This window comes from Astatotilapia calliptera, chromosome 10 (assembly GCF_964374335.1).
Source record: "Astatotilapia calliptera chromosome 10, fAstCal68.1, whole genome shotgun sequence".
In the NCBI taxonomy this organism is placed as follows: domain Eukaryota; kingdom Metazoa; phylum Chordata; class Actinopteri; order Cichliformes; family Cichlidae; genus Astatotilapia; species Astatotilapia calliptera.
In genome coordinates, this window is record NC_137431.1 from 3,805,627 (window position 1) to 3,825,927 (window position 20,301).

Sequence of the window (20,301 nt, forward strand, 5' to 3'; positions counted from 1 at the left end):
TGACAACTATCCCCTCCCTACAATCCCCAGCCAGCTGAAGCAGATCTCTTCCTGCCAGGTGTTTCTTCCTGTTAAAAGGGATTTCTTCCTTCCCAATATCATCAAGTGCTTTGCTACAAGAAATAGTCTGATTGTTGTAGTTTTCTCTATAATATTGTAGGGTATTTGACTTAGAGTCATCTCAAGGTGCTTTACACTGTAAGTTTGAACTGGAGCAATATGAATAAAACTGATTTGAGAGAATGCATTTTATTTTCAAGAATGGATTTGAAGAAATAATACAACACAATCTCTGATTATGTGACACTGGTTAAATTATTAGCAACATTATGGTTACTGTTGGCTTTATTTAATAACCAAAAGACAGAAGGTGGCGGGCGATCAAACGTAGTGTTGTGAACATACAAAATAAACAACAAGTTGAAGAACATGGTAAAAGTAAAATAAATTATTTTAAAAAATTATAATTTAAGTAACATTTTCTAAAGCACGTTAATCCTAATTATTGTCAACACAGCTTTAATGGTACGTGAAACAGAGCTGCAGTATACTCTATCCAAAGACAGAAAACATTACAAATGGTTTCAAGGAAGATTTAGTTGGCATGGTGTGTAGTCGAGAAACACAGCTTCAGTGTATAAGGGTAAGGCCCACCTAGAATATAGAAGCCAGAAGAAAACTTTCATCATAAAATGTAGAAAATGTCATTAAGGGTTCAAATGTACAACATACCAAGAACCACGTTGGTTTGTTGATCTACATGTTAAATACTTACTAGGGTTTTTCATCTGATAATGGTTCATCATAGCTAGTGCTTCCATGGCATCATTGATGGATTCCCACTCAAGCAGGCCAGATGAACTGCGCTCACCTGTCAAATCACATGACATTACCATGCTGAATAACACTTCTGTATTAAAAAGCCGTTAGTACACAACAGCACAACCAAATAATGAGATAATAACTTTAGTGACAACAAGTGTGGGGCGATCGTGGCTCAAGAGTTGGGCGTTCGTCTTGTAATCGGAAGGTTGCTGGTTCGAGCCCCGGTTCCGACAGTCTCGGTCGTTGTGTCCTTGGGCAAGACACTTCACCCGTTGCCTACTGGTGGTGGTCAGAGGGCCCGGTGGTGCCAGTGGCGCCTTAGTCAGTGCGCCCCAGGGCGGCTGTGGCTACACTGTAGCTTGCTATCACCAGTGTGTGAATGTGTGTGTGAATGGGTGGATGATTGTGTATAGTGTAAAGCGCTTTGGGGTACTTAGGACCAAGTAAAGCGCTATACAAATACAGACCATTTACAACATATTACTCACTCTTTCCAGTGAAAAGTTTCACACTTGTGGGCCTCTTGATTCCAAGTTCATCACAGACCTGAGCACAGAAACGCGATTCAGTGAAAATGTGAGATGGATGCAGTGTTGCCAACTCCTCAGCAAGGAAAATCGCTATTGGCTGTCCTAAGAGTCACTATAAGTCGCTAAATGACATCTTTGCATAATTGGTCCTACCGATGTAATTATAACAGACGCTGTAGGAGAGAGAAATAACATTGTGGAAGAGACAGAGTGAGTTAAAAAAAAAAAACCCTAAAAAAATTATTCCAACCCTCCTCCTTTATCCGGATTTTGGACCTGCAAAAGTGACCCGAAATAGGCACTCTGGTGGAGTTTAGGGATGGGTATCGAAAACCGGTTCTTGTTGAGAACCGGTTCCCACTGTTTCAATTCCTTGGAATCGTTTGCCATTTTTGCAAACGATTCCCTTATCGATTCCAGTCGCCCCGAATGACGTCACCACGTTGCGGAGCGTCATTTACCTGGCAGGAAACACGGCGCCTAAGCGGCTCAAACGCTCAAAAGTTTGATTATACTTTATGAGAACCGATGACAACAGGGCAACTTGCAAAGTAGATATTTCATTTAAGGGAGGAAACACTACGAATATGCAAAAGCATTTGCTCACAAAACACGCGATGACACGCGTTTTTAATTCCGCTCCGGACTCGTGACTCTCAACCCAGAAGCAGCGGTAACGTTTGCACGTCCTCTCCCGTTAATGCGGCAGGTAAATAATCAACTAACAGTGCATATTATGTTAGCGCAATCTGCCTTATTACAAGACCTGCCATTACTGTACATGTACATGTACTCTGTCTGTCTCTCTCATCATGGTCACCTGACCATGATGAGAGAGACAGAGTCTGGCTGGCTCAGATGCTGGCAGTTCTCGCTGCAGTCTACCCGTAGCGTCTCCTTTCAGGCCAGGATAGACGAATGTCACCGAGCAGTGACTAAGTTTGTGGTAAAAGGCTTGAACCCATTTGCCACAGCAGATGCCCCCGATTTTTGGTAAGTGAATGTGTTTAATTGTAGGCAGGGACATTACTGGATATTCTTGTGTAATTGCCACAGAACAATTTATGTTATACTTTGTTATTGCTACAGAAGAATATTTATTTTATTATTTTACATTTACAATTTTTTTTCCTGGGGACCCTGTGACACCCCATTGAAGAGCCATAGGCTGTGGATCTCTTAAGATCTCACTGCTGGGTTTGTAAGGCCATGTTACTCCTAAATTTCTATCTTGTTCAAAGAGAAGATATAAAACAAAGTTCTAAGCTAATCGACTTTAGTGTTCTCCTTTTTAAAAAAAAAAGAATCGATAAGAGAATCGATAAAGAATCGAATCGTTAAACAGAATCGAAAATGGAATCGGAATCGTTAAAATCTTATCAATACCCATCCCTAGTGGAGTTACTGTTTTGGTGTGTGTGTCTTTTTAACTAGTTTTAAACCTTTTGATCCACAAAAAGTAACAGTAAAAGAACATTTTTATAGGGGAATATCTCCTGCTCTGACATCAGCTCGGGGCGACTGCTGCGTGAGGACTACCTGCCGCTTGTGAGCATTTTCACATGGGCGAGTTGCCCACGGCAGCACCCGCTGCTTGTTGAGAGTAAGAGTGATACGTGCTTTCATGTGAAAAAGTCGTCATAAGTCTTCAATAACACCAGAAAAAGTCACTAGATTTGTCGCTAGTCGCTTTTTAAGAAAAAAGTCGCTAAGGGGTCTGAAAACTCGCTAAGTTGGCAACACTGGATGGATGCTTTTGGCCATCACAGATAGCAACCTTTGTTGCTTTTTTTTTTTTTTTTACCTGATTAAAGATCTCAGCAGAGATGTCGGGTTGTGCATTAAAGAAGTGTAAGACGTTGCTCGGATGCTGGATTCGGTTTTTAGCCGCCTGCTCTGGTGAGGTGAAGCGGTTGTTGCGTGATCCATGGAAATCTTTAAAGCTGCTTGTGTTGTCCTCTAACTGGTAGCACTGTCCCGGCACTATAGCCTGTTGCTTGGACACACTGAAAGAAATAAGGCCAGAGGTCTTGCATCTGTTGTTTATTTTTAAGGGAGAAATTTATCTCTAAAAGTCTGTGCTGATGTTTCTAAATTGTTTCTGTTCTTACCAAACATTGAGTTTCTGTCCAAAAAGGAAATTATTGTTCAGATGAGTAATGGCCCTGTCCACAGAGTAACAGTCTCCCATCTCCACCATTGCTGCTCCAGGTTTACTCTTCATGAACTTGACCTGAAAGAAAAATAGACTAAAACAATATTACCCAGCAGTACACACAGTATTTAAACATGAACTTTTTATGATGACTTTTGTGCCGACACCTCCTTGCAATGGGACTTTACCTTTCAAAACAAACAAAAAAGACCTTCAGATTGTCTGAAGGATGGACTTGTCTTTCTCCCACTTCCAGCATCAACAGTAAGCTACACCATCACATAGTAGCTCAGAAATGGAGCCCACTAACATCAACAACCAACAGGCTTTTTTTTTTTTGTTATTGTTAGCAATGTTAGCAATCAAGCACAAAAAGACTAGCCAGCTGGCTGGCTTTGGATAACAAGCAATCTGTCCCTCTTAGCAGGTAAGGTGTTACCTACCATCAGAGAAATGAAAGCTTTATCCAAAAAAGATCATCTGAGGAAACTGGAATTTGGCCCTCAGTGGAAAAAACAAAACAAAACACTGGCGGCATTCAGTGCTACCCCTCGGCCTCCTAGCAGATACAGCTAGAAGGATATATCAGTTTATATATCAGTTTCAAAATTCTGCATCGCCTTGTTCTCAAGTGATCATATTCAAAAAATGTTTCAACATTAGTACACGACCAAAATGGCTGACAAGTTAGTATCGCGTGCTAAGCTTTCACGTGTCTGCAAATCTTCTTTGCGCCCCTTTCAGTTGTTGGAAAGATGGCAAAATATTATAAATGTCCTTCACTTATGGGGTCTAACAGCAAAACAATGACTTGATGCTTCAGTCAGCTTTCACTTACCCTCTCTACATTGCCATACAGGCAAAAGATGTTGAAGACCTTGTCAGCATTGATCTTAGAGGGCTCCAGGCCATATACCATAAGAACTGGAGAGTCAGCGTGAGGACCGTACTCGGGCGGTGGCGGTCCATATCCAGGACCGTAGCGCTGGTTACCCCGACCACGCCCACCCATGCCTGGCCCCATGCGATGGGGAGGAGGGGGGCCATAGCTGTCATCGTTGTAGCCATGATAACCTCCCTGTGGTCCACCTTAAGATGGGGAAAAAACCCCAAAACAAACAAGCAAAACAAAAAAAACAAACATAATTGTAACAGATTTTGAGCAGTGTCCGTTTTTCTACATGTCACACTAATTTGATTATGCGATGTTTACCATAATCAGGTGGGTGATCGCCCAGAAGAGCAGGCTGCCTCTGCCGTTTGTTAGGATTGGCATTGGGATCTATAATAGATTAAAAAAAAAAAAAGTTGCCCATCAAACAGCTTCTTTACCACGTGTCTCAAAGGTACCTTGCATGGGCTACAACATGCTAAGGGACATGTTTGTGAATGGCATGCAACTGAAGGGCCTGAAATCTTTAAAAAGTGTTCAAACAGTCAGCAGGTTTTACAGGTGACATAATGGAGATTTTCTTTTTCCACAGTGACTTTGAAAGATAGCGTTCAAATTTTAAAGTCTTACATCTGCCATTCTACTACAAGCGCACACACCTTGTGAATTGTTCCAATTGCCTTCACCATCAGCATCTGTGCAGGTACACATGACACACGTCAAATCCAATAAAACATCATGAAAAAAAGTAGCAATCTGGCAACACTGTATAAACACATTTCATCACATGCTCAGTTGTTTCGAATAGAGACATTAAAACAGAAAATCAAAGAGTAAAATACGCAATGTGCTAAGAGCAGCACCTGCTGTTTTATTGAAAACTATTTGAATATCAGTATACATTTATTACAAGCCAGGACACAGATATAACATGAGTGAAAAAACATCAAGCACTGAAACTAATAACATGGTGAAAAATTAAACCAGCGACGTCGGCTGATTTAACTTCAACAAAAAGTACGAACAGATTTATTTTTGTTCAAAGAAGGCTTTCCTTCAGCTCAGTTCACCAAAACTCAGTAAATTAAACTCTTAAACCAGTATCTGTTTAGCAGGCACCTTCTCTGTAAGGTTAGGGTAGAACTTCTTTACTCCCTATGCAATCACTTATCTAAACCATCAAGTTCTCAGTAATAATTTTGTCACTATGTGCACATCATCCGTGGTAAACAATCATTTCCGCCACCTGTTTGTTTATTTACAGGCTGCAAACGAAGGTCTTCATGTGGAACCTCTATGTAAAATGCTTTCAATGGTGCATTTAAACCTAAACATCAGAACATCTGGCACGGCACTCAAGCACACCCATAATCCTAGTGTCATGGACAGTTTCACAATCACAGTGTTGGCCATGTTGGACAGCTACATTGGCCTGACAGAAATATTAAAACTAGCAATGCGAGTTGAGAAATCTGGAAGGAGTCACCAGATGTCAAGTCTTATTTTCCAAAAATATAAGCATCAATATCTCTCTCTCTCTATTTGATTTAAAAAAAGAAAGAAAAGAAAAACTTGGTTCCATTACATCCTTACAAACCATCTCCCATGTTGTTGTGTCATTATGCATGATAACCAAATTTCACATATATAAAAAAAAAGAAGTTAAAGATCTGCCTTGTGACTCACATTTGAAATTTTTATCTCATACTACAGTCTAAAATGCTTTGAAATTGACTGGACTTTGTGAAGTTTTGTGAAAACTTTTAATCTCTCATCCAAAAAACAACTCTACACACACAGGTCAAGATCAAATATTCTTTACAACTGCTCGGTTCATGTGTTGTACTGCAGCAACCTATAATTGTACTCTTTAAAATGAATTACGTGACTATTACATAAAAGACATCTCCATCTCCCAATTTAAATCAACAGTACGCGATTTCTCCCCACAATACTTTTGAACTGTTAACCATGAAGTTAGATTATTCATTTATTTCAGTACTTACAGCACCATACATGGAGCATGGGACACAGTGAGAAGAAAGGGGGCAGTCTTCAGCAAGGATGCTACTCGCCAATCTCTGACTCCAGCCTCAACTCATTCTCCCTCTTCTTGTCTTTTCTTTCTTCTTTCCTTCCTTCCTTCCTTGCATCTCCACCACCAGAGAGAAAAGTACTTCCATGCGTCCATGTTGGGTTTTGACTTGCTGCCGCTCTGTTTTTGGAAATTGTGCTATTAGAGGCTCATTTCCAGCTTACCGTGCTCTGACCATAAAGCAGGACATATGCACCGATTGAGTGGGCTGTCAGTCCACAGACACACTGAGCCAAACCTGCATCACACGGGAGGCGTTAAAGGCATCACTATGGTCCAGTGCAAAAAAAAAAAAAAAAAAAAAGGAAAAATGAAAACAATGCAGAAACAACACAAGAATAGCACAAAGAGGAGAAGGGAAATGGGAAGGAAGGTACAGGGGGAAAAAAACAAACAAAAAAAAAAAACAGAACACCAGAGTCCATAAATGCAGAAAGCTTTGGGAAAGATCTGTAATCTGTTTGCCTCTGTGCTTGTATGCTTGATAGGTGTCTGATGCTTGTGTCTTCATGGACCCCCCATGGATATTTCTTCTTGTGTAAAAATGGCACTCACTTGATGTCGTTTATTTGGTTTAATAGCTGTCAGCCACTTGCAAAGCTTGACAATAAGTCACTAGAAATATGATGTGCTGTCATAGCAGTTCAGCTGTATGTTGCCTTGGATATTCGGATCGCTGTGTTGTCATGTGGTGTTCGGCACAGGAAGGTAGAGATGAGGAGTATTAGCATGGCCTCTTTTTTGTATACCGCCCCCATATGTGGTGTCATCTGTTCCCTGGTCAGGCTGAGTGTGTCTGAAAACTCCTTTGTTGCTTCCTGTGGTTGTGTTAGGGTAAGCACATCCCAACAGTTGGGAGGTGTGGTCGCTATGGCCACACAGCTGACCCCCACCCTCATCATCAATGTGTTGTGTCAAAGTGGGGACTCCTCGGAGCTCTGCAGATGGCATGTACTGTAGTGGTAAAGTGATGGTAGTAGATGCTTATCAATCTACAACATCAGTCTGTAGTGGATATGCGGGGTGTCTGTTCGCATGGCCTTCGAGTATTTCTGTCCCTCAATCTGAAAATGGTGGCTACTGCCCACCATCAAAAATGAAATGGATTCCCATGTCAGGTGGTGGTGATGAGCTTGGAATAAGGAAGTACCGAGTTGAGGTTGTGTTCCGGTATTTGATGCCCCACTGTGTCCGACGTACAGTATGCCATAAAGCAGATTTACATTAGTTGTGGTTGCTGTTATGCTGTAGAAGCCGTTGTGTCTGCTTAGAGGTTGAGGTAAGCCTGTATGATTCTGCACCGTGAGGACACAAGGAGTACCTCTAGGTCGTAAGGCAGTGCAAGCTATGCAATATCAAAAACTTTCTTATGAGGACATGATGTCAAAAACCTGTATGAAACTTGCAATGTACATGTTGTGGTTCCGGCTGTGTGTCAGACAAGTAACTACACCTTTTACAGTGTCTAGTGAAAAATATAAATTCTCCATCAGACAACTGCACCAAAGTAAAGCATGTGCCTGTGATCAGGTTTTAAAAAAACAAACAAAAAACAACAACAAATGAACAAACAGCAGCAGTAGGGTCTTTGTGATCAAGTTAAATATTTCTTTTTCCAGCTACCGTGACATCTGAACAGCCAAGAGTATTAAACTGGTCACAGACTTGGCAGTGCAGCAACACTCATGTTTAAGCATAAAAATCTTATATAATTACCCAAAAAGGTAGCCATTTTCATTCTACACCAATTTTGCTAGAGCTGGTCCTAACATATCGTCAATACTCAAGGTACGCAAAACACATTAGGAACACTGAACTTTGGAGCTTTACTATTTATTTAATTTATTTCATGAAATGCTAATTACTTGGGTTCCACCAAGATTATAACACATGAAATCTGCATTTAACCCATCTTTAAGCTCACATCACTTTCCATATTGTTAACTTTCACTTTGTTTTTTTTGTTAAAAGTGATCATATACTTGACACGTGTGAAAACCATTCATCGAAAATTAATTAAAAAATTAAGTCTCACACTATGACACTAGGACTGTTCGATATCACGATATGAAAACGTCTATCGTTTCATTTTACGCTATCGTTTGTTTCGTGGTGTCACAAAATAAACTGTTTATGGCAATATCTTTTCATCGTTTTGATGGTCACAGTAGAACTTCTTAAAGTTCTCTCTTTCTCTACACTACGGACGGACATGCGACTGTTTTTATGCGTTGTCGTTAGCAACAACAACGGTAAAACCATCGCATGGCTCTGCCGTCTGCTTGCTTATTTTCTACATAAACCTTTCACAATAAAGCTCAAGATCCTGTTGAGATTTTTCAAAATACAGTGAGTCACGTGAAAGATGCAGAGTGTTTACGGATGAGAAGCTAAAAAGAGCCGTCAGGTGCTAAAAAACAAACCTTAGAACAGGCTTTTCCCTGCAGCACGCCGTGTAATAAATACTCACAAAGAAAAATTGCGTCCGTTTCAACTTATGTAACACTCGACTCCAGGTACACGACGCCGAGCTGAAAACACTTCACGCAAGTCGAGTTGAGCGAGATTCACAGAATTGACAGAAAATGTAATATTTTTGTGATAAATACTGTTGTCGCCACGATAAATGTTTTATATCAGGATATGAGATTTTGGTCATATCGCACAGCCCTATATGACACATACTGTCTCTGCTGTCAATGCTAACACCCAACAACCTTCCAGCCTGCAAAGTCTGGCCAACATTTGAAACCCATCATCACATGCCTTCTACAGGTCCAACAAGGACACTCAGTTGGAAAGCAGGAAGCCTGATTTAATTCTGACAAAATCTCCACTATGTTTTTAAGGTTAACTGGTGTAACAGCCTCTGCTGTGTTCACTGGATTACAGTTGGCAGAGATGTGAGATTGTGCAGCTGTGACATGCTCTACAGGGAATGTGAACCTATGTGAAGAATGGTGTGCCTGCTTATGCTGCTGTGATTAGTGCGATGGGCTTTTCACATGCACGAACCTATAATTTATGTCAGCTGCCCTGGAGGTTGCTCCTCATGCCCTTACATTGTGCCTGCTGTGTGGCGAGAAAATGCACGAAGACTGTGAAGGCATCGCAGGAATACTGCCTCTGACAGGGCTGAGCTGCATGGTCAAAGAAACCATTCGTCTGTGATCAAAGGCAATACCCCTGGAGGCAGAGAACCCTAACCATCCCATACAATGCCATGAGAGGAAAAGAGAAAGAAAAAAAAAGAGGGAGGGACAGGCAGGGGCTACACGTTACCTTGGCCACTCAGGTTGGGATTTGTGTAGTCCCATGTGTCCTGGTCATTCTTGAAGACATTGAGTCGCGCTGGCTATAGAAAGGATGGCAAGATGAAAATGATTTTCTTCTCACAAGCACCTGATATTAATAGTCGAGCTACAAAGGGTGGTTAGACACTTACCTTGGCATATTCAATCTTTAGGGTGCAACAGCCAGAGTAGATGTCTGCCCCGTTAAGAGAGGCTTTAGCCCTCTGGGCACTTTGGACCGAATCAAATGTGGAAGCAGTGAGTTAAGGGGAGGTCTGACTGCATAAAGGTTTAAATGCTCATGTAGAAACATACTGATGTTTCTGAGTGGGAGTAGTAAAAAAAAACATGATCTAAAAGGATATTCGACCATGGCCTGAACACCGTTTTTTCTGAAGATGACAATCCTCTGTACAGGGCCACAGTTGTTACAAATAGTGTAGAGTACATCCTGTAGGGTTACACACACAGATTGATACATCACTATCGTGAGAATACTTTATGTGACAACATACATTTCACCTTTAAAACACAAACACACAGTGCTTTGAAAGCTCTTACCCAAAGTCAAAAACTAGATTTTTTAAACGACATCAAAGGGGAAAAGATACTGATGATAGTAGTGACGAGTATTGTAGAGACCAGCAAAGATAAACAGTGAAGCAGGACCAGATGTATGAGACAAAACTCATACAGGTATTTTTAGGGTGGATAAGAACATACGACATATATCTCAGTATTTAATGAGGAATAGGAATAGATCACAGCACAACAAGTACTTTCATTAGAGCAGCTGGAATCATATAAAATAATAGAATTGGAAATACATTTCAGGAACGTTAATATAACTATTTCACATATCTCTTTCTGATGTTTGTTTTCACTAAGCTGGGGATAGTTAACATTCTTTAAGATGGAATCATGTGAAGTTCTGATTGGGTCTGTAGGATACAGGCAAGGAAACTAACCAGCACAGCTACCATATACAGCTGTAGACTGGTCAGCAGCGACTATGAGGCAACATCTAGAGCAGAAACATTACATTAATGCAAGGTTAACTGCATTTACTCTAGGTGCCACTGATTACAGACTCGGAAGTTAATAAATAAAGAAATATTTTTATAATTTTACAGCCCTGATTTCCATTACTTCAGGTCATGAATTTGGACTTTTCCACTGTGTGCTTCTTGTAACATTTTCAATGATTTCGGCTCCAGCTGATCCAGGAGAGAAGGACAACAGTTACCTAAGCAAAAACCTGTAGTGATCCCATATGTGTCAGGAGTATCAGAACAGCTGAAATGCATTTTTTCTAAACACCGCATCTCCGTGGCTTTCAAACCCCAAAACACGCTGCGCTAAAAAAATTAGTCCACCCCAAGGATCAGGTCCCCGAACACAAATATAGTAACATAGTGTACGCTGTTAAATACCAAGACGATTGCCATGATTTATACATCAGGGAAACCAAACAATCTCCTTTGAAACGGATGGCACAACACAGAAGAGCCACCTCGTCAGGCCAGGACTCTGCAGTCTACTTACACCTACAGGCCAGTGGACACTCTTTCAATGATGAGGATGTAACATCCTGGACAGGGAGGAACGCTGGTTTGAGTCAAAGAGGCCATTTACATGAAATGGGAAAGACGATCTCTGAATCGAGGAGGGGGCCTAACGGTACATCTTTCGCCATCTTACAATGCTGTGATTGCAGCGATTCCCCAACTCTCTGTGAATGGGACTCATGGCCATTGATCAGTGGTTGTTATTCAATGAGCTTGATCAGTGGTTACTGATCAATGGTCATGAGAATTTGTATATTAATAATCAAGGAACTGACCTCCCAGCCCATTGTTTCTTCATTGGTGATAGTTTCAGTCATTATGCAAATGTAGTGTTTATAAGATTGGGGAAACCTGCAGTCAGCTGAGACTGAAGAAGTCACTTGGATGAGTGACCAAACGTTTCTCCCACTGAAAACGCTGCGTCCAGATGAACAGAATCAACTTTTGGGGATTTTCAATGGATTATCTGACTAGCATTATCAGATACCTGATATCTAACAATGAATTCACTGAATGATCTGTGGGAATATACAATAATAAATTATAAGAAGATGTTTTTACATTACCGTGGTAATGGGATAGATGGGGTTTATAATTGTGAGCAGCAGAACATTGTTGACGCTCCGAGTGTCATCCGAGTCTCCTGGTCTGGAAATCTTCTGACTAGTTGAGTAGTTGATGAAGGCAGGGTGACCTGCAATGTAAACCTGGTTCTCTGCTGCATAAGTAACAGCATTGCAGGAGCCGTTCATGTCCTCATACTCCACCAGGGCCTGCCGCTTCTTGGGCATCATAACCACAAAACTAGACATTAAGCAAGAGAAAGATTTATAGTTCCCACACTGAACCATGTTTAATGAATAAAGGCACAATCAGCCTATTAATTTTAAAACTACACAACTTGAATTTAGTTACAAGCAAACTTACTTTGCCTATAACTTATCAAACCTAAACTAGTGTTATAAATTGAGTTAGGGAATATGAAATTAACAAGAACCAACATTTAAATCAGCTCAATACCTTTTTTTTGTTAGTTGTTAATATTCTGTGGAACATACGGGAGTGTATGGTTGACATCAGACATGTGCACCAATCTCAGTCCACTGAATGCGACAAACACGATAGAGAAGCTTCATTTTAAGTGTGTTCAGCTTTTACCTGATGGTGCCAAACTCTTGCAGGGCTTCCACCAGGTCAGCCTCCATGACACCGTCCACCAAACCCCTGATATGCACCACCGGGGAGGGGAGCGGTTTGTGAGGGTCATCGTAGCTCTCCTATTTTTTTTTCATTTAAAAAAAAAAAGAAAAAGGAAACGCAAGATAATGTTTGCTGAGACATAAACAACACAAAAACAGCCAATCTGTGTCAATCAGCTGCACTGCACTGGGGATTTGTGTTAGAAACTGACATTAAACTGCAACAGAGTTTTTTTGCAACACTGAAACTAAAACGTGTCTTCTATCTGTACACACAGTGAAATTGCGTGTCATTAAACAGCTATTTCATATTACACAATAAACATGCAATTACTGTTGTTTAAACGAAATCTGACCATACCATTGGCTTGTTTGGTTTGGCTCGCTAGTTAGCTACTTAATTTTAGCTAGCGGTGAGACAAGCACTACTTTTGCTATAAAGTATATTTGTTTCTTAGATAAACAAAACTGGCCCATTTAAGCATACTAAAACACCAACTACCGGAGTCAGAAGGAAACACTTACCGTTGTCATTCCTCCGTCTTCAGTTTTCTGTCTTTTCGTTGCTCTGCCACCTTCTCCGTAGTATCGGCCCGCAGAAGCAGCCATGTTGTCCTGTCCCCTGTGCCGGCCTATTGCTGCATTCCAGATACGTGGGAAAAAACGGGATGGTATTTCCATAACCATCAGCAACGGCTCTATTTTCAATAAACCACTCTAGACTTCCACGGTGTAAGACCGGAGACTTCCTTTTCCCATAAAAAAAAGTCATATTTTATTCTGCATGTGAGACGATGATTCGAATGACTAAACATTTTTCTCTCTGTGAATGTCCGTTCGACATTAAAAAAAATGTCGTTTCGACTAATGTGCTATGAAGCTTCTTTTTCCCATGATGACCTTTGAATGCAACAAGAAAGTGGCTCGCGCTTAGCATGTTCCTATTGGTCACTTTTGCCTGTCAATTATTAATGTCATGACAGGAGGTGGAGTTGATCCCTTTGTTCATGTTTTAGAACCAATGATTGTATGAAAAACGCTTTAATTTAGTTTTAATCTACAATCAAAAAACAGTGAAAAACAGAACATTTAGAAACTTGAGCCTAAAAAGTTGTAATTTCACATCACTTCTTGCTTCCAGCACATATTTAATATGATGAAATAATGGTGATTGAACAAGAGCAAGACCAGAAAGAGAAGAAGAATTTTATCTGTCTGATTGTCTCCATCAAATAGATATTCTATTATACAAGGGGGCACTGGTCAACCCCCCAAATTTGCTGCCTACCCACCAGTGGCCCCTCCTGGCAAATCAAATCACTTTTATTGTCACGTCACATTAATGGTACACTGGTACAGCACATGAGAGTGAGATTCTTGTGTACAAGCTTCAAGCGAATATAAGGGCAGGAATGTGAGAATTATAAGAATAAATACATGTACAACTTTAAGGATGTATGCACATTACTAATATATATGACAAATATTTATGTGTGTGTGTGTGTGTGTGTGTGTGTGTGTGTGTGTGTGTGTGTGTGTGTGTGTGTGTCTGCACCAATTACTGTAGAAAACAGTCATTGGTCTGCGCATATATACATATATGTAAAATAGGCATAGTGTTGAAGTTCCGGTAAGTGAGAGTGAGGTGCCTATGAAGTGTCACTGTTCAGCAGTCTGGTGGCCTGATGGAAGAAGCTGTCCCTCAGTCTCCTAGTTTGGGCCCAGATATTGCAGTACCTCCATCAGGCAGATGGAGGTAGTTTGAACAGTTTATGACTGGGGTGGGTGGAGTCTTTGATCATCCTTGCACAGCTTCCTGAAGATGTCCTGGAGGGAGGACAGCTCACCTCCAATTATCCTTTCAGCACACCGCAGCACTTGCTGGAGAGCTTTGCGGTTGTAAGCGGTGCTGTTGCCACACCACGCGGTGATGCATCCAGTGAGGATGCTGTCAATGGCACCGCGGTAGAAGGTCCTGAGGATGCGGGGGCTCATGGCGAATCTCTTCAGTCTCCTGAGAAAGAGTCACTTCACTGTTTTGATGTTTGAACTGACCATGTGAGATCCTCCACCAGATGTACATACACCTAGGAAACGGAAGCTGCTCACTCTCTCCACAGCAGCACCGTTGATGGTGATGGAGGTACGTGCTTCTCTACACCTCCGGAAGTCCACTATCAACTCCTTTGTCTTTATGACGTTGAGAGTGAGATGGTTCTCTTGGCACCAGTGCGTCAGGGTGCTGACCTCCTCTCTTTGAGCCGTCTCATCACCTTTGGTGATAAGACCCACCACTGTTGTGTCGTCTGCAAACTTCACAATGATGTTGGAGTTGCTAGTTGCCGTGCAGTCATAGGTGTAGAGTGAGTACAGGAGAGGGCTCAGTGCACACCACTGTGGAGCACCAGTGTTCATTATGAAGGGGGATGAGGTGATGCTGCCCAGTCTGACCACTTGGTGTCTGTCAGACAGGAAGTTGAGGATCCAGCTGCAGAGAGAGCTGCTCAGTCCTAGATCCTGCAGTTTCCTTCAAGGGAACGATGGTATTGAATGCTGAGCTCTAATCTACAAACAGCCTTCTCACATATGTGTCTCTCTTCTCCAGGTGCGAGAGGGCAGTATGTAGTGTCGGGGCTATGGCATCATCAGATTTGGTCTATTTGGGATGTTTCTTGGGCCAATATTAGTGTAAGTATCTATCTAAATAATCGATCAAAATAATTCACATGTTCAGTACTAGAAGTTCCAGATGTGTGAATGTTGTAGCCACTGTTGAAAGTTCAGCAACAGTAAACTGTGTTGTGAAATGGAGACATTTATCTGAGCTACAGGACTCACATTCTCTGCTTTTACATACAAAGATGCCCTGAGGGAAAAAAGACAATACTCTAAGTCCAGCAGCAACATTTAAATTCAGCACATTAATGAAAAAAATGAATAGAAATAATCAAGCAATTATAAAATATATTAGTGGAAGGGTTAAATTTGCCCTTTTCACCAGTTAAGGTCTTGGATTTGGAATGAAAAGATGTGTGAATTGAAAAGAGCGTTTCCTTCATTAATATCTCTGGATGTTTGGTTGCAAAGTAACGTCCCCATCAGAAAAACAGAGACAGCAAAATAAAGTGAATGAAGGAGGATAACAAAATAAAAACAAATTAGGTGTGGGTTACAACAAAAATGCAATTAGAATTAGAATTGTACTGCAGCAAGCCACACCACGTTAATGTTATGGGAGAAAACCGAACTATATCATTCATGGAAATATGCATCCATGGAGCATATTCAGCCAATCACTGTGAAAACATCAGATTCAGCTGTAATATTACTGTTATGTATTATACATAACGTGCGTCCTCTAAGACCATGAAAATGGTTCTTTGCTAATCGCATGTATCATACTTATGGCACGTATTTGTAATTATAAAACACTTGTGTGGATACAGTGTTATGCAGCCTAATTGTCTTAATATTCATTTATTCTGACTCAAAATGGTCAGCAATGAAGGAGCTGTGAGTATTGGAAGCTGGGGAGGCTAATCCATGACTGATAATATTCCACTGTGCATTTTGTTCTCTCTAAGTATTGAGAGTGAGTATTAAAGTACTTACTGTTTTCCTTTCAGATTTAAAGTATGTGAGATTTGCATAGGTTGGCTCAGGGTGATGCTTTCTTTTTACAACCAGGACAGGAGAGAGAACAGGAGGAGAGTGCAGCTCTGATTAAGAGTGCAGCAGACTGATGAGACACCAGGAGAGCAGGAAAGGGGAAGAAGAGGAGAACAGATAAGACAGAGATGACAAAGTTTAATTATAACACAGTAAAAGCAGGAGCTGTGAGACAGTTTGACCTGATTTTACTATCAAATATACTAAACGTCTTTAAAAAGGTATTTTTATCAAGTGAAAATCCAAACAATTACAGGGCTGGGCTAAGCTGCCAGTGTTTCAAGAGCAACGCCCCCTGATGACATCATTCCAAACATTACTGTAAATGATGGTGCCTGTAACTGTCCTCTGCCTACAAAACCGTGGGTTTAATTAGAAACATTAGAAAATAAAACAACAGGGTTTTTTTCTATTTCCAAAATGATAGAATCTGTGTTTCACCATTTCACAGGGCAGTGTCTCCGGCACTCCTGGAACAGCTGCGAGTGGACATCAGACAAATCTGTTCAGACAACCCAACTGCTCTCAGCGCGTCACACCCAGAGAACACAGTTATAACTGCCCTCCAACATACTCTTCAGCCACCAGGAGGAGCCTCCTGACCTTCACTGCACATACAAAGTTGTCACCATACGCTCCTTCTGTGCAGGTTGGTTTAGGGAGATGCTCTCTCTCACACACACACACACACACACACACACACACACACACACACACACACACACACACACACACACACACACACACAGATGTGGATTTTGCCTCTAAGCTCTGAAATAATTCCAGGCAAGACAGACAGGTTTTAAGCTAACATAAAAGAATGCTAACTGGGGGGTTATTATAGTAACTGAGGACTCCATGGGACAACCCTGCGGTGAATTTGATGAGACGTCCAGTCCTGGGAAGATTGGCAACTCTCTTAAATAATTTTCACTTGTGAATAATCTTAATAATAATGATGGACTTCGAATTGTCCATGTAACCCTTGCCAAACTGATGGGCAGCAACTAAGATTATTGATGAAGATTAATCAAGTGTATCTGATTAACAGCACTTAGGTGTTATTTACTCTCTTCTTCTTATAAAAGTAGCAAGGATGCACTTCCAAATGCTTCTTTGTTCTGCTTTAGTTCTTGACAAATGAATAATGAGTGATATATATTATGTCTTGTTATGTCTGAGGTTTTATTAGAATTTTGGGGCCTGCTGAATACCACATGATTTTAGTAGAATTCAAACAGGGTGTGAAACACCAAGTACAGTTTCCACTGGGGAATTTTGAGGATTAAACACTTATTTGCTCATTTCTGGCAATTTTCTATGTACCAATACCTACCAGCTTATGGTAGATTTGTCCTTATTACTGACCTGGAAAATAATTCTATGAAAATCTCAGGCATTCTGTATTTGCTTTGAAAATATTATTTCCACTTTTGTCATTTCATAATATCACTCACATAGACACACAAGAAGATATGATTTATTCTTCTGTCTTTTTTATGTTTATCTGGTTACAGATGTGAGAAACAAATCAGCTTAAATGTGCACGTTTCACCTATTAATTAAAACTTCTCACATCAAATGGATGTGCATTAAATATTTGAGGCTGTTGTTGAGCTATGGATAAAATGTACAATTTTGCACACTGTTCTCGTGGCACTCACAGACTGCACGAAACATTACTGTGGTTCCTTGCCTGCAGGCTACACAATGAGAACCCTTGCCTTGGATCATCGCAAGTAAGATTTTGTTGCAGCAATAATGTAACTCTCAACAGGAGTCCAGTGTTTAGGACAGTTACAAGACAGAAAAGATATACAGTAACAAGATAAACACATTTCCTTTAGTGTAAAATATTCAAATAAATAAAGTAAACAATCCACTATCAAATCCCAACAACAGTTGGGATTTGATAGTATTTAAGTATTTAAGTATTTAAGTATTGCTAATAGCAGCTTGGAAGTCATCTCAAAACAGCCTCATGCATGTATACGGTCAGTTCAGCAGGTTGTCTACTAATTGGAAGGTCGGTGCATCAATCTTTGGGTATTCCAGTTTGCATTTTGAAGTATCCTTGGGCAGTTTTCCTTGAGTGCATGCGTGTTATAGCGGATCTGAACAATTCAAGAGCTTGACAATACAAGACACCAACCAGACTGAATGTTGCGCTGCACAAGGTTGCTGTGCATACAAGTGGAGTTGCATGTGCTGTCAAACTTAGTAGATGGTGCCGTTCAGTCATGGCTATATGTTTCGAAACATTTTCATATAGACATATGTTCATTCATTATAAATACATAGGAGCAGGTGCTGATTTGTGGCCATGTTGCTCTCCCATTTTGAATACTTTGATCATATTTTTTGTATGTGGCTAAATACTGAACATATGGCCAGTAAGAAATTGCACACGTTTGCATGCTGTGGAAGCAAATTTTAACATTTAAGATATGACGAACCATACCTTTATTATCTGAAAAAAAGAGTCCCTTCACCAAAGAAGTGAAAACGTGAAGAAAAGACAGAGCGTGATCTGGATAAAACATCATCCTCTTCCTGGAGTCAGGGCTCTAAGACATGAAAACGTCAATAAATATGGCTATGGTTTTATTCTCGACATCACAATTATCACTTATTATCAGCAGTTGAAGACAGCTGACAACAAGTCAGCTAAACAACAACAGCTGGTTATAAGCTAACATTAAGCCAGTGGGCTAATGTTGTACTCAAGTGTCCTAAAAATCAAACTTTCCCTCTGAACAGCTTGATCATTTTTACGTGTTTATCTCTCCTGTCTTTTCTCGCCCCAAACCCCTCGCTGCAGATGGAGTCCCCTCCCTGAGCCTAGTCCTGCCAGATGCTTCTTCCTGGGGAGTTATTCTTTCCCACATTTGATCCACTTCAAAGGAAGTTTCACCGTTGCTGGCTAACAGCAGCAAAAAAAGCAGAACTTACCAACAGGAAAGTTCAGGATATCCTTAACAACTCATGCCAGTATCGCAGTCATCAGTCAGAAGAGACTCGCACTGACTCACGTGTTCTGCACCGTCTTGAATCGCAGGTTGTAACTTGTGAATGATGCAGTGAGGAAAATGAGTCAGATAAAGGTTGGTCTTTTTACACCTTTTTCTGCACCATCACTTGCAAAGCCAATGAAGCGTGCACCTAGTTTCATCTGATACACCTGCCATAACTGCAGGATACAGCAAGCAGCAGCCCCTGTGCATAAGTGCAGTTAACAAGTTGTAAACAATCAGGAAAACATCTGATGCACAATGAATACTTCTATGATTTTTTTGTGAGTCTCCTGATGCTGTGAAGTTTAGATGCGATTTTTACTGTTGTTTGTGGTGTGGACTGCTTGAGAAAAAAAATCTTCATGTTTGGCTAAAGGTAATCGCAGCACATCACGAACATCTGCTCATTTGGGTTTGTTTTACAGTCCCAGGACCTGGGTACCTTGGGTAACAGTCAGTAATGATGAACTCTGCAGTCTAATGTGAGGCTCTCTGTAATACAGCTGAAGCTTGGCCCAAATTGGATCATGCAACAGCACAATGATCCCAAACACAGCAGCAAGGAAAAGAACCAAAGCTCAGTCAAAGTCTAGACCTCAACCCTGTTGAAATACTGCGGCACAAATGCCTGCAAGCATCAGTGAACTTAGGCAATACTTTAAAGAAGAGTGGGCTAAAACCACAACCACAACAAAGACTGATAAAGTCAGCTGCTTCAGGCTGCTATATATGGTTCTACAAGCTACTGAATCCTGGGTTGTAGAAAGTCTTTTATAAAGTGTTTTTATTTAAACATTTTCGTCTTCAAAGTCAACACCATCTTTAACTGACCCATGCCAAGGTAATATGTATTACTTGACGATTATTTGTCAACTCTTTGTCTTGTATAAGACGTGGTTTACACTGGATATTAGTGTCACTGGTCTTGGTCATGTGACCTATCGCAGGTGATTTAACCCCCCCATGTTTCACAGGTTCAATAAATAAGGACATTGTCGTTCTTCAGTGAGTGGATCATCCATTCTTTTCTATGTTTAATAAAAAAAGAACAATAGCGTAAA

The 20,301-nt window shown here is 40.8% G+C and overlaps 1 protein-coding gene across 1 annotated transcript; it reads right to left on the reverse strand.

The window, feature by feature from the left end:
* Positions 1-233: 233 nt before the first annotated feature.
* Positions 234-13,292, reverse strand: hnrnpl (heterogeneous nuclear ribonucleoprotein L). The gene is made up of 14 exons (XM_080306977.1): positions 13,083-13,292; positions 12,517-12,635; positions 11,925-12,162; positions 10,154-10,241; positions 9,943-10,037; positions 9,780-9,852; positions 5,062-5,097; positions 4,724-4,792; positions 4,349-4,599; positions 3,467-3,588; positions 3,160-3,361; positions 1,314-1,371; positions 776-871; positions 234-654 (listed from the first exon to the last, which is right to left on the reverse strand). Exons 1-14 carry the CDS (start codon positions 13,242-13,244, stop codon positions 596-598), a joined length of 1,668 nt encoding a protein of 555 aa, XP_080163103.1. The 5' UTR covers positions 13,245-13,292; the 3' UTR covers positions 234-595.
* Between the last annotated feature and the right edge of the window lie 7,009 nt (positions 13,293-20,301).

Bases quoted from the DNA above. Each gene is read 5' to 3' on its own strand.
- hnrnpl (XM_080306977.1), bottom strand. From the start codon at position 13,244: ATGGTTATGGAAATACCATCCCGTTTTTTCCCACGTATCTGGAATGCA. The intron at 3,362-3,466 runs GTAAGAACAGAA...TATTTCTTTCAG, and splicing joins GGACAGAAACTCAATGTTTG to TGTGTCCAAGCAACAGGCTA. The intron at 872-1,313 runs GTGAGTAATATG...GTGATTTGACAG, and splicing joins GAAACTTTTCACTGGAAAGA to GTGAGCGCAGTTCATCTGGC.